This window comes from Sorex fumeus, unplaced genomic scaffold (assembly GCF_029834395.1).
Source record: "Sorex fumeus unplaced genomic scaffold, SorFum_2.1 ptg000047l, whole genome shotgun sequence".
Taxonomy (NCBI): domain Eukaryota; kingdom Metazoa; phylum Chordata; class Mammalia; order Eulipotyphla; family Soricidae; genus Sorex; species Sorex fumeus.
In genome coordinates this window covers 34,481,348-34,492,983 of record NW_026606104.1, presented here as the reverse complement: position 1 = coordinate 34,492,983, position 11,636 = coordinate 34,481,348, and the positions used below count along the sequence as shown (strand labels likewise).

At 62.2% G+C, this 11,636-nt stretch overlaps 2 protein-coding genes across 3 annotated transcripts in view; one reads left to right on the top strand and one right to left on the bottom strand.

The window, feature by feature from the left end:
• On the top strand, positions 1–6,543 carry MFAP2 (microfibril associated protein 2). Its single transcript, XM_056123566.1, has 9 exons — positions 1–107; positions 2,650–2,727; positions 3,942–4,028; positions 4,222–4,248; positions 4,373–4,453; positions 4,554–4,598; positions 5,776–5,863; positions 6,042–6,115; positions 6,385–6,543. The coding sequence occupies exons 2-9, from the start codon at positions 2,691–2,693 to the stop codon at positions 6,486–6,488; spliced, it is 543 nt and encodes a 180-aa protein (XP_055979541.1). The 5' UTR covers positions 1–107; positions 2,650–2,690; the 3' UTR covers positions 6,489–6,543.
• A 1,848-nt stretch (positions 6,544–8,391) lies between these two features.
• Positions 8,392–11,636, bottom strand: part of CROCC (ciliary rootlet coiled-coil, rootletin) — a 43,286-nt gene continuing 40,041 nt past the window's right edge. For both annotated transcript variants that reach the window (XM_056122658.1, XM_056122659.1), the window contains 6 exons: positions 11,325–11,549; positions 10,718–10,867; positions 10,365–10,544; positions 10,102–10,233; positions 9,028–9,183; positions 8,392–8,533 (listed from right to left, as the gene is read on the bottom strand). In XM_056122658.1, the coding sequence (XP_055978633.1) occupies positions 8,453–8,533; positions 9,028–9,183; positions 10,102–10,233; positions 10,365–10,544; positions 10,718–10,867; positions 11,325–11,549 (924 nt within the window). In that variant the 3' untranslated portion in view covers positions 8,392–8,452. The remainder of the gene's footprint in view (positions 8,534–9,027; positions 9,184–10,101; positions 10,234–10,364; positions 10,545–10,717; positions 10,868–11,324; positions 11,550–11,636) is intronic.

The following is an 11,636-nucleotide window of genomic DNA, read 5'->3' as shown; positions in this document are numbered from 1 at the left end:
CGGGCGCAGGCCCCGTCGGGGGGCCCGGAGGGGGGCTGGTCGCGGGCACAGGGGCGGCTCCGGCGGCGGACTCGGACCTCGGACCGGGCGGCGGAGTGACCCGACAGGTAGGAGAGGGGGCCTGGCCGTCCCGGGGTGCAGGGGTGCCGCGCGCCGCGGGGACCCCCGCCCGCCGCCGTCCCGGCGGATGCTGCGACTCCTCGGGAAGTTCGGGGGCAGCCCCGAGTGGGGGGTCGGCTTTTGTTCTCCCGGGGAGGTTGGAATGTGGCCGTGGGGTGGGCGCGCGGGGACGGAGACGCTGAGAGAGCGGGAGAGCGCGCCCCCAGGCTCCGGGCTGATTGCTCCCAGCTGTGGGGCCGCATCTGGCAGCCCCCACCGCGACCCCGCGACCCCCGCCGCCGCCGGGCGCAGAGTGGGGGCTTCCCGGCTGAGCCCCTGCAGAAGAAGGGCAGCCTTCTAGGGCAAGCCCTGAACTCCCCCACGCCCGGAAACTCCTACAAGTGTCCCGAGACGTGACTCCCTGGAGGGTCGTGGATGCCAGTATCTCTTTACAGCCCCACCTCTTATTACCCGGGGTCCCCCTGCCCCCCAAACCTGGATGCTGGGTTCCAGACCTTCTGGGGATGGAGAGTGTCGGAGCAGAGCCCTGAGAGGCCTCAGCGGGGCACCCCTGCCCCCCACCCACTTGGTGTGCTCCTGAGATCCTGACTCAGACTGCTGCTGTCTGAGGGGTGACCACTGACCTGGCCATGGAGGATAAACCAGGGGTAGAGGCGTGGGGGAGGGGGGTCACCCAGAAGCTACTCCGGTTCCCTCAGTCCCCTCAACACCAGGAGGCTAGTGGTTTGCAGAATAGGTGGCAGCGAACTGACCCTTTCCTGAGGGCTACCAGCTCACAGGCCATACCTCAGTTTCCTCTCCAGACTCCTGGTGCTGGGGGGAGGTGGAGGGGGCTTGAGGGGGTGAATGCAGGAGATAGATAGGGGTGCAGGAGTCCTAGGACTGGGAAGAGAGGTGGTGGAACTGTGCCAGGACTCTGCTCGTGTGTGTGTGTGTGTGTGTGTGTGTGTGTCTGTCTGTCTGTCTGTGTGCTTTTTGGGTCACACCCAGCAATGCTCAGAGATTACTCCTGGCTCTGCACTCAGGAATTAGTTCTGGTGGTGCTCGAGGGACCATATGGGAGGCTGGGAATCGAACCCGGGTCGGCTGTGTACAAGGCAAACTCCCTACCCACTGTGCTATCGCTCCAGCCCCCCAGGCCTCTGCACTTTCCTAGATTTCCCAGGGGGCTGGGGGGGGGGGGGGGAGGTGAAGGTACAGGACAGTAAATCAGACTCACAGGGAGCCGCGTGCAAGAACCGCCCTGGCCGCAGGGGCTGGGAGTGCTCCCGAGGAGTGTCCAGCAGTGACGCAGCTGCCCCCCCACGGCGCAGAGCCACGCTCCGCTCCGGCCCGGTCAATCCTGCCAGGTCCACCAAGTAGCCAGAGACAGAGGCTGGATATCCCAGGAGCTCTTGGAAGTTCAAGAACCTGCTGAAAGCTATGGATGGACCCAGGCCCTTGGACAGCCCTTGCACACAGCCTGAGAAAGGCTGCCGGACCTCCGGGGGTGGGAGACAGCCACGGTCCGCTGCCTCCTTGGGCTCCTCCCTGCCGCTTCCTGCAGCTACAGACAAGCCGTCTGGGGCCCTGGTGCAGACCGCCAGGTTGGGGGAGGCCTGGCAAGAGAGGAGTCTTCTGGGGGCTGGGAGCCCTGCCCAGGCCTAGCTGCCCTAGGGGGCCCAGGGCTAATTGGGAGCAGGTGGTGGGCTTGGCCCATGCTGCTGAGTCTGGGGAACCGAGTGCGCTGGGCGGCGGGGGCTGGAGCTGAGCTGGAGGTCAGTGCATTTGATGCCCAGGGAGGTGTTGGGTCAGAGGGCAGCAGGCAGGATTAAAGCGAGCTGGTGCAGATTAAAAATAACCCCTGGACTGGAGAGACGGTACAGCGGGGAGGGTTGCTTGCCTCACATGCTGCTGCTCCTGTTAAGTCCCCAGCACCACATATGGGTCCCTGAGTACAGCCAGGAGTGGCCTCTGAGCACCCACAGGTGTAGTCCTCACCCCCCAACACAGAATTCAATTAAATAAAGCCCCGTAGGTTGTCAGAGAGAGAGAGCTCAATGGGCTGAGTGCATGCTTTGTCTATGGCCCGCCATCCCTGAGCACACCCCAAAAGTCCCCGCTGTGCACAGTAGAGGGGGGTCTGTCTGCTGATCAAAAACAACCCTGGAGCCAGGTAGGAGCCTCATGTCTCTCAGACACCACAGGGGAAGGGCCCAGAGCTCCTGGGATGAAGGGTCTTCCCCCCACAGTCACCACTAGCCAGCCTCCCTGATGTCTGTCCGTCCGTCTGTCTGTCTGTCTGTTTGGGGCCACACCTGGCGGTGCTCGGGACTTCCTTTTGGCTCTGCGCTCTGTAACCACTCCTGGCGGTGCTCAGGGATGCAGGAGATGAAGCCCAAGTTGGCCACGTGCAAAGCAGGTGCCTTACCCGCTTTACCATCACTGCAGCCGCCCTGGTGTCTGTTCTGAGTGCCTCCTTCTCTGAGTTAGGGTGTGCTCAGTGCCAGGGCAGTAGTGCCTGGCTGCAGCTTGTCCCCTCCACCCCAGCTGTCCTCTGACACCGGCCCAGCCCCCCTTACTGTGTGGCCATGAAAGCTGCAAGCCTCTGCCTGCTTCTCCTGCCCGGTAAGTGGGGACCCCCTTTCTGGGGGGTGGGGTGGTTTTGGGGGGGTGGGAGGCAGCACTAAGCCTCTGTCACCCAGTGGCCAGCCCCACTATTCCACTGTTCCCCAGCTTAGAGACTGAGTACCAGCCCTCCCCCTCCAAAATCTGAGCATACCCAGGACTTTCTTCTAGTTATCCTCAGCAGCATTCCAGAGAGTGGCCCAGGCTCCAGCCTCCCAAGTCTGGGCTTTTCCAGGGGGACGGGGGAGCCATGGTAGGGAGTCTAGAGGCCTGAGGTTCAGTTTTATTTTGTTTTTGCTCTTATTTTGTTTGTTGGGTGAGGACCACACCTGAAAATGTTCAGGGGCTACCTGGTTCTAGGGCCATTGAAGGGTCCAATCATCTTTATAATCTGCTTTGTTTGGTTTTTGTGTTGTACCCAGTGGTGCTCAGGGCTTATTCCTGGTTTGTGTGCTCAGGAATCACACCTGGCTGTACTTAGGAGACCATGGGGGTGCCAGGAATCAAACCAGGGTTGGCCATGAGGAAGGCAGGCACCTTCACCACTATATCTCTGGCCCCCATCTTGTAGAATCTTGAATTTGAAGAGTTACCCAATGGCCAATGGATGCAATACACACACACTCACTCACTCACTCACTCTCACACACTGGGGCTGGAGTGATAGCACAGCGGGTAGGGCATTTGCCTTGCACGCAGCTGACCCGGGTTCGATTCCCAGCATCCCATATGGTATCCCAAGCACCACCAGGAGTAATTCCTGAGTGCAGAGCCAGGAGTAACCCCGGGTGCATTGCCGGGTATGACCCAAAAACAAAACAAAACAAACAAAAAAACTACTCCACACTCTTACGTACACACACACACAAACGCACACATGCCCACACACACATTGCATGCCCCTCATTTAGGGAATGAGTCAACTTCTCTTGGACACCAGTTTCACTCGGGACCTAGGAGATGGCTCAAAGGCTGAGCACATGCTTTGCACTCGGGGGCCTGATTCCATCCCCAGCACTACAGGGTCTCCAGAGCACCCCCGGCATTGAGCTAGGGTTAGCCTCCAAGCACCACCAGGAGCGGCCCCCCAAACAAAGCAAAGCCTAGCTGTAGGATCCTGCTCCTGCAGGGCTCCCCTGAGGTCCTCTACTATCCTTCTTAGCGGGGTCCCCGCTGCCCCTCCTGCACCCCTTACACTTTGCCCTCCCGTGCAGGCCTGCTGGCTCAGGGCCAGTACGATCTGGACCCAGTGCCTCCATTCCCGGACCACATCCAGTACAACCAGTACGGAGAACAGATCGGTGAGCCTCTGCCCGCCCCATGCTCCCCGCCCTGCAAGTCCTCCCTCACAGCAAGTCCTCGGCCTGCAGCTGGTTGGCAGAGGGTGGGAATCTCGGGGGTGTCTGGCTCAGTTTGTGACCTCACTTGCCCGGGAACTGGGGGCTAGCCTGCCTCCCACCCGTTTCACATTCTTTTTGTTGTTGTTGTTTTCAGACATTGCAGACTACTATGATTATCAAGGTACAGGGGGTGGGGGCAGATCAGATGGGGGTGGCCAGGGGGAGGGCTGAGGGGGGCTTGCGGGGGCAGGTGGGGCTGGGAGGGGGCCTGGAGGGCAGGAGAAGACCCCCATCTCCAGTTTCAGAGGTGACTTCCCGGTCCCCCGAGAGGCAGTTCCAGTCTCAGCAGCAAGTCCAGCAGGAGGTCATTTCAGCCCCCACCCCTGGTAGGCTGCTGTCTGTCTCCGCAGGGGCTGTGGGGGGGAGGGCTATGCCTATCCCTGCCCTGAATATATGCCTCACTGACTTCTGCTGTCCCCACTCCAGAACCAGGTAATCCAGAGACGGAGCCCACAGAGCCTGGGCCTCTAGGTGAGCACTGCCCTGGGGAATGAGCCTGGCTTGCTTGGATGCTGGGGTGGAGTAGAGCTATTCCAGAGAGTGCCAGGCCTCGGGCTCTGCCCACAGCGGTAGGTGGACAGACTTGCCCTGCTTTAGGCCCTTTGAGGGGCTCCTTACAGGGGCAGGCAGGGGTCAGGGTCCCCGGGGGGAGAGGGGTGCAGAGAATGTGCCCCGGCTTCCTGTCTGCCAAGGAACCGGGCAAGTGAGACTAAGGGTGGAAGAAAAGGTGGGCAGCTGGGCTTCCTGTGCTGTCTTAAGCCAAGGCTCTGAGATGAGCAGCAGTGCCAGCGTCCCTGTCCCCCTCAGGTGTTCATGTACCATTGGTGTCATGGTCATGACGTCTGTGCCACGTGTGTGCATTTGTGAGCCGATGTTTGAATAGCTGCTGCCTCTAAGTGTGGCTGTGACTCCACACACATAAATAACACCGTCTGCACTCAGACCACGGGCCAGGAAGACGGCGCACAGGGCTGGAGCCCAGGCTTTGCGTGTGGGAGTCCCAGGTTCAGTCTCCAGAAAGCCTGGTCCCTGCAGCCTCACCTGGTGTGATCCCCAGGCCAGAAGACAGAGATTCTGGTGTGGCTCCATGTTGGAGCACTGCCTCCCACATGTGAGGCGCAGGATGGATCCCGGCCACACAAACACACACATGTACAGCAGTTGGGGCTGGGGCGAGAGCTCACAGGGCTAGGCACATGCTTTGGCTTCTGTCCCTGCACACATGGTCCCCCCAGCACCTCTGCCTGTGATCCCCAAGCATCCTGCCCCAGTGGGTATGGCCAGACAAAACCCAAAATTAGGGTCTGGAGCGATAGCACAGCGAGTAGGGCATTTGCCTTGCACGCAGCCGACCCGGGTTCGATTCCCAGCATCCTATATGGTCCCCCGAGCACCGCCAGGAGTAATTCCTGAGTGCATGAACTAGGAGTAACCCCTGTGCATCGCCGGGTGTGACCCAAAAATCAAAAGCCAAAAAAAAAAAAATTAAAGGAAAACAAAATCTGGTGTTGGGAGTGTCAGCACTCCTGCGGTAACAGGCAGAGTCCAAGGTCCCGAGGCCTGAGGGGCAGCCTCCTGCCCTCCCAGCCTGGGGCCCGCCACGGGGACCCTGGACTCTGACTCTCTGTGTGTCCCCCCACGCCCAAAGACTGCCGTGAGGAACAGTACCCCTGCACTCGGCTCTACTCCATTCACAAGCCCTGCAAGCAGTGCGTCAACGAGATCTGCTTCTACAGGTGCGCTGCGGGGGGGGGGGGGGGGCCAGCAGGGGGCGCTCCAGCCTGGGGGTGGGGCGGGGCACAGCCTGATTCCCCTGCCCAGGTCCTGTCTGGGCCCTCCAGGCAGGGCAGGGGTTGGGGTGGGGCAGGTAGCTGACACCTCCTACGCCCCCCCCCCCCCCCCCCGTGCCCCCAGCCTCCGCCGGGTGTATGTGGTCAACAGGGAGATCTGTGTCCGCACCGTCTGCGCCCATGAGGAGCTGCTCCGAGGTAGGAGGGCATCATGCCGCCACCTCCTGCTCCTGGTCCATCAACCCCCCCCATTTATTAAACTCGGGGTGCTGGGGTGCGGGGTGATGGGGTGAGAGCTCGGAGGGCTATGCGCATGCTTTGGCTTCTGTCCTAGCATCTCTGCATGCGACCCTTAACCATCTGTGCCCCACTGGGTGGGGCCCCAGAACCAAACCCCAAATTAAGGGAAAACAGAATCCGGTGTCCAGCCCCCCCTGACCCCAGCTCTGTTCCATCCCTGCCTGCAGCTGACCTCTGCCGGGACAAGTTCTCCAAGTGCGGAGTCATGGCCCTCAGTGGCATGTGCCAGTCGGTGTCTGCCTCCTGTGCCAGGAGCTGTGGGGGCTGCTAGGGGGCAGCTGGCACCCCCAAGTCTGGGCCCTCAGGCCCAGCCTGACCTGGTGCTTCTCCCCGCCCCCCACCCGCCCCTCCTCCCGTGTATTCTGTCAAGAGGTAGCGCTGGGCCTGGGCTTGCCTCAGGCCCCACCCAGCCTGTGGCCACCCCCGGGCTCCCTGGGGGCAGCAGGGGCCCTGCCCTGCCCCTTAGTGCCTCCGAGGAGGGGTCCCCTCCCAGCCCCCCACCCCAAGGTATGCGATGCCCCTCAACCCAGCTGGTCTGCTTGGATTTTCTACAGTCCCCAGGGCATTGGCCACCTTGATTTTACATAAAATTAAAAACCGTTTTTATAAAAGATTCAGACTCAGCCTCTCAGTTGGAGGCCCAGGGAGGGAGGCTGAGGCAGAGCCCAGACACAGCACCCCAACCCCGAGGCTTTGCCTCTGCACCACTGGAGTGCGTGTGTGTGTATGTGTGTATGTATACGCATGCGTGTATGCTCACGTACTGCTGGGATGTGTGTGTTTGTATATGTGTGCATGATGCGTGTGTGTGCTCACGCACCACTGGGATGTGTGCATGTGTGTGTGTGTGTGTGTGTGCGTGCTCCCTAACTCCAAGGCTTTGCCTCTGCACCACTGGAGTTTGTGTGTCTGTGTGTGTGTTCTCTAACCCCCAGGCTTTGCCTCTGCACCACTGGAGTGTGTGTATGTTTGTGTGTGTGTGCCCCCTAACTCCAAGGCTTTGCCTCTGCACCACTGGGGTGCATGTATGTGTGTGCCCATGCCCCCCAATCCTGAGGCTTTTCCTCTGCACCACTGGGATGTGTGCGTGTGCGTGTGTGTGTGTCTCAGCCCTACCACACAGCCAGGGTGTGTTTCCATATTGTTCTAGAGAGTTCACGGGTCAGGGCTGCTTGGAGGGTCGTGTCCCACCCTCAGAGGGAGGTGAGGGAGTGGGGTGTAAGTGGGAGGCCCAGGCTGGTCCACTCTGAGGGGTGTGTCCCCCCGCCCTGCAGCAGAGCTCTGTCCCACGGGCCTCAGGTAGCCTGTGACCGCCCCACCTTAACGGTGGGGGGGGGGGGGGGTGAGGGACATAGCCCAGAGGCAGGAAGTCTCCCAGCCGAGGGCCAGCTGGGGCAAAGCCTGAAAGCCTGATGCTGGACCGGGAGCGACAACACGAGAGACACTTCCCATCTCCTTGAGGGAGCAGGCACCTTCCCAAGCACCTCCTCAGAGCCACTTGGAAGCAGGTACATACATTACAGACGGGTAAACAGAGGCTCCATGGGCTGAGGCCCACCTGCTGTGGTCTCCCTACAGCCTGGGGAGTGGGCAGAGGGCTGCAGTATAGACTGTGCCCTGGGGTGAGTGCCCACTGGACTCCTGGGAATTCACCTCTCAGCCCAGACCTCTCCAGGGTCACCTGAGTCCCCTCACCCACCCTACCCCCCCACCGCTGGCATCTCCCCAGGAGTTGCCATAACACATTCATAGAAAAAGGACACATACACACCGGTGGTTTGTAGAAAAATGGGAATTTGTTACAAAAATCCAACAGTTCTGAACCATTAACATCGTAAAAAGGTACAAAAATACGGAAACTCTGAACACAGGGGTTTCCTGACTAACTCCCTGAACGAAGGTGGCGAGATCCAAGGGTCTCCTCTGCTTGCTCCTCCCCGTGAGCCCCTGCTCCCGGGAAAGGCAAGGGGCCGCAGCCACTCGGGGGACCGTGTGCAATCAGGAGGGGCGCACTGAGGTGGCGGTCACATATGTGGGGGACAGCAACCTAATGGCCGCTGTGGGGCCAGGCTCAGTGCTGGACACACCCCCACACACACCTCTCAGCACTGCCACCCGCCTTTCCCTCCCCCCAGCTGAGCTCTGGGGCTGGATTCGGGGTGGTGTGGGGGTGGGGGGCTCACTGCTGCTGAGCTGACTCTCCGCTGCCCTGGGGGATGCCGGCCGAGGAGGGGCTCATTTCTCCGCGGGGCCGGAAGAGAAGGGCGCCGAGCTCCTCCGAAGTTCCTGCTGCAGCTGCCCCTTCAGCGTGGACACCTGGGGAGAAGGTCCGGCCCCCTGATGCTCTCGCCCCAAGGGGTGCTGGGGCCTCACTGAACAGGCTCCCTCGCCCCTAGTGTGCACCTACAGATTGTCGCCTGCTGCTCAGCACGTCTCTGGGGACCACTGCTCCCCACTCGTCCCTCTGATCCGCCTGGCCAGACGGGATCAGATTGGGAGAGACCCAGGAAGGAAGGGGCCGTGATCCCAGCTGGCCTGCGAGTGGGGAAACTGGCTACTGCTGTGGGCAGGGAAGGGGGCACCCTAGGACACAGCACCACCTCCCCTCTGGGGTCTTGAGGCAGGGCTGACCCCCGGCTGGAGCTGATGAGGCCTCTGGGTTTGGGACAAGAAGTCAGCAGAGCCATTGCAGAACGGATGAGTGGGGCCGGGGCCCAGCTAGGACAGCGGCCTGGAGTCGGCAACCCTCCCCCACTCTGGGTGCCTGACTGCTCAGTCCTGGGGGGGCCACCCGAGCCCAGCCTGGGTACCTGCTCCTCCAGCCCGCGCACCCTCTGCCGGTGGGCCCGCTCCCGCGACTCCAGCGTGCGCTCCGTCTGCACCTGGGCACTGCGCAGACGCTCCACCTCCTGCTGCAGCTCCAGCTGGGCCGGGCTGTGGTTCTGCTCCAGCACCTCCACCTGGGCCTGCAGGAAAGGCCGCTCATCAGGGGCGGGCATGCGTGTGTGCACGTGCAAGTGTGTGTGTGTGGGGGGGGGGAGCGTGTGTGTGTGTCATAAGAACTTAAAGGTCCCCTTCTGCTGGCTGCAAAACCTGGGCCGGTGCCTTTTTCAGTTTTGGGGCCATACCCTGCGCGATGCTCAGAGCTTACTCCGGCTCTGCACTCAGAGATCACTCCTGGAGGTCCTCGGGGGCCAGCTGGGGAGCCAGGGACTGAACTGGGTCAGCCACTTGCAATATTCCTGCGACCCTCCCTTCCATCTTTCCAAATAAGTTTCAAGAGAAAACTATCTTGTTTAACGGCCACAGCGATAGTACAGCAGGTATGGCGTTTGCTTCATACGGTGTTTGCTTCACGTGGCCGACCTAGGTTCATTCCCTGGCATCCCATATGGTCCCTGGAGCCCCACCAGGAGTGATTCCTGAGTGCAGAGCCAGGAGTATATCCTGAGCACAGCTGAGTGTGTCCCCACCCCCCCCAAAAAAAACTTTTGTTAAAAAAAAAAGTCACCCCCCCTGCATATAGGAACAAAAGCAAGTTTGTGGACACTCGGCCCGTGTTCAGACACACGCATGCATGTGTGACAGAACCAGTCCTCATGCCCGGGAGCTGCCAACCCCGGGTGTGTGTGAGTCATACCCGATGCCCAAGAACACTTGCACGCCACAGCAGCCGGGGTGAACGGGCCCCGTGCCAGCAGGCTCTGGGCATCTCTCTTCTCCTTGGGGGAAGCCCCTCCCCTAGGGCCTGGCTCCCAGTCACCCCCTCAAGCATCTGGCCTCAGGGGCTCCTGGTTATGGGGGCTGCTTGACTAACATTAGGACAGGCTAGCACGGGGACTGTGGCGGGGCTGGGGTTCGGGCTGAGTGGGCAGGGGCCGGACCTCCAGCAGCTGGATCTGCTTCTGGGCCTCGGCCAGCTCCAGCTCCGCCCCAGAGAGCGTGCGGTCCAGCCGTCCCTTCTCCGCGCTCAGCCGTAGGGTGCCCTCGTGGCTACGGAGCTTCTCCTGCTCCACCTAGGTGGGGCGAGGGGTCAGAGGTCAGGGCCAGGGAGGGGGCAGGGGCTGCGGCAGAGACAGCAGGGCGGGGTCCCCGAGCCAACGGTGGTGGGGAGCACATGCAGCCAAGGCGGGGAGGCACAGTCCACCTTGTCCAGGGTCCTCCTGAGGGCCGCCCGGTCCTTCTCCAGCCGCAGGGCTGACCGCTCCAGCTCCCGCTTCTCGGCCTCCAGCTGCGCCAGCGTGCGTTGCAGGCTGCCCACACGCTCCTGCAGCTTCTGCGCGGTGTGCAGGGCCGCCGCCTCGCCCTCCTGCCGCTGCCGCAGTGCCTGGGACGAGCCGCGAGGCCTGACTGAGACTCGGTGCCCACCCGCTGCTCCGGCCCCCCTCGGGGCCTCAGTCTCCCCCTTCATAGGAGCCGTGGACAGGCTGAACCCTGCTTCCTCGAGGGGAGATCGGGTCTGGCCACGGGAGGGGCGGAGAGAAACGAGAAGCCTCTTACCTCCTGCAGCTGCTGCCGCTGGCCCTCGGCCTCGGCCCGCTGCAGCTCCAGGTCGGCCAGCTCGGCCCGCATGGCCTGCACCTGCTCGCCCAGGTGGCCGCTCTGCTTCCGAGCCTCGGACAGCGCCTGCTTCGCGGCCTCCAGCCGCTCCTGGGGGAGAGGGACTGACGGTCCAGGGCTGCCCAGGGCTCTCCTCGGCTCTGGGTCTCCGGGCGGGGTTCACAAGCCCTCTGGAGAGGGAGCCAGACAAGCCAGCCCGGCCCCGCGTCTGGCCACCATCTGCCCTGGGCAGGGGCCACTCAGCTCGTTCCCACCGAGCCAGCGGGCAGAGCTCAGCAACACTAGCCCTGTTCCGGTATGCGAGTTCAATTCCCAGCCCTGACGTAAAGTAGTCCAAGTCTCCCAGTGCTTCTGCCCCACTGGCCTGGCACCTGACCCCTCCAGGCCTGTCCAAGGAGGCCTGTCCTGTTGGGCCCACGCCAACCCCGGCCTCCACTCCCTGGCTGGTGTGCTCACGGACTGGCTCAAGTGATGGTCCCATGGGCTGGCCTTCCACCCGGGCCCCTCCGGACCACTCCTCTTGGCTGACCCCGGGGTCGCCCCATACCTGGAGCACCTGGCGGTCATGTTCACAGGCGGTCAGCGTCTTCTGCAGCTGCAGATTCTTGTCCTGAGTGCTGGTGAGGCTGGCGCTGTTCTGGGCCAGGGCGTCCGTCAGTCCCTTCACCTTGTCACGCAGGGTCCCCTCACTCTCCTCCACCTTGGCCAGGGCCCCGCTCAGCCGCCCCACCGTCAGCTGCAGGGTCTCTGCCTTCACCTCACCGTCTGCTACCTGGAAGGAGGAGGCACAGGGCCACTGCTCTGCTGGGCACTGCTGTGGCTGACCACCCGCCCTGAGTCACTCGTCAGTCCCGCGTGT

Bases quoted from the DNA above. Each gene is read 5' to 3' on its own strand.
- MFAP2 (XM_056123566.1), top strand. From the start codon at position 2,691: ATGAAAGCTGCAAGCCTCTGCCTGCTTCTCCTGCCCG. The intron at 4,249-4,372 runs GTACAGGGGGTG...CTCCAGTTTCAG, and splicing joins AGACTACTATGATTATCAAG to AGGTGACTTCCCGGTCCCCC. The intron at 5,864-6,041 runs GTGCGCTGCGGG...CCGTGCCCCCAG, and splicing joins AACGAGATCTGCTTCTACAG to CCTCCGCCGGGTGTATGTGG.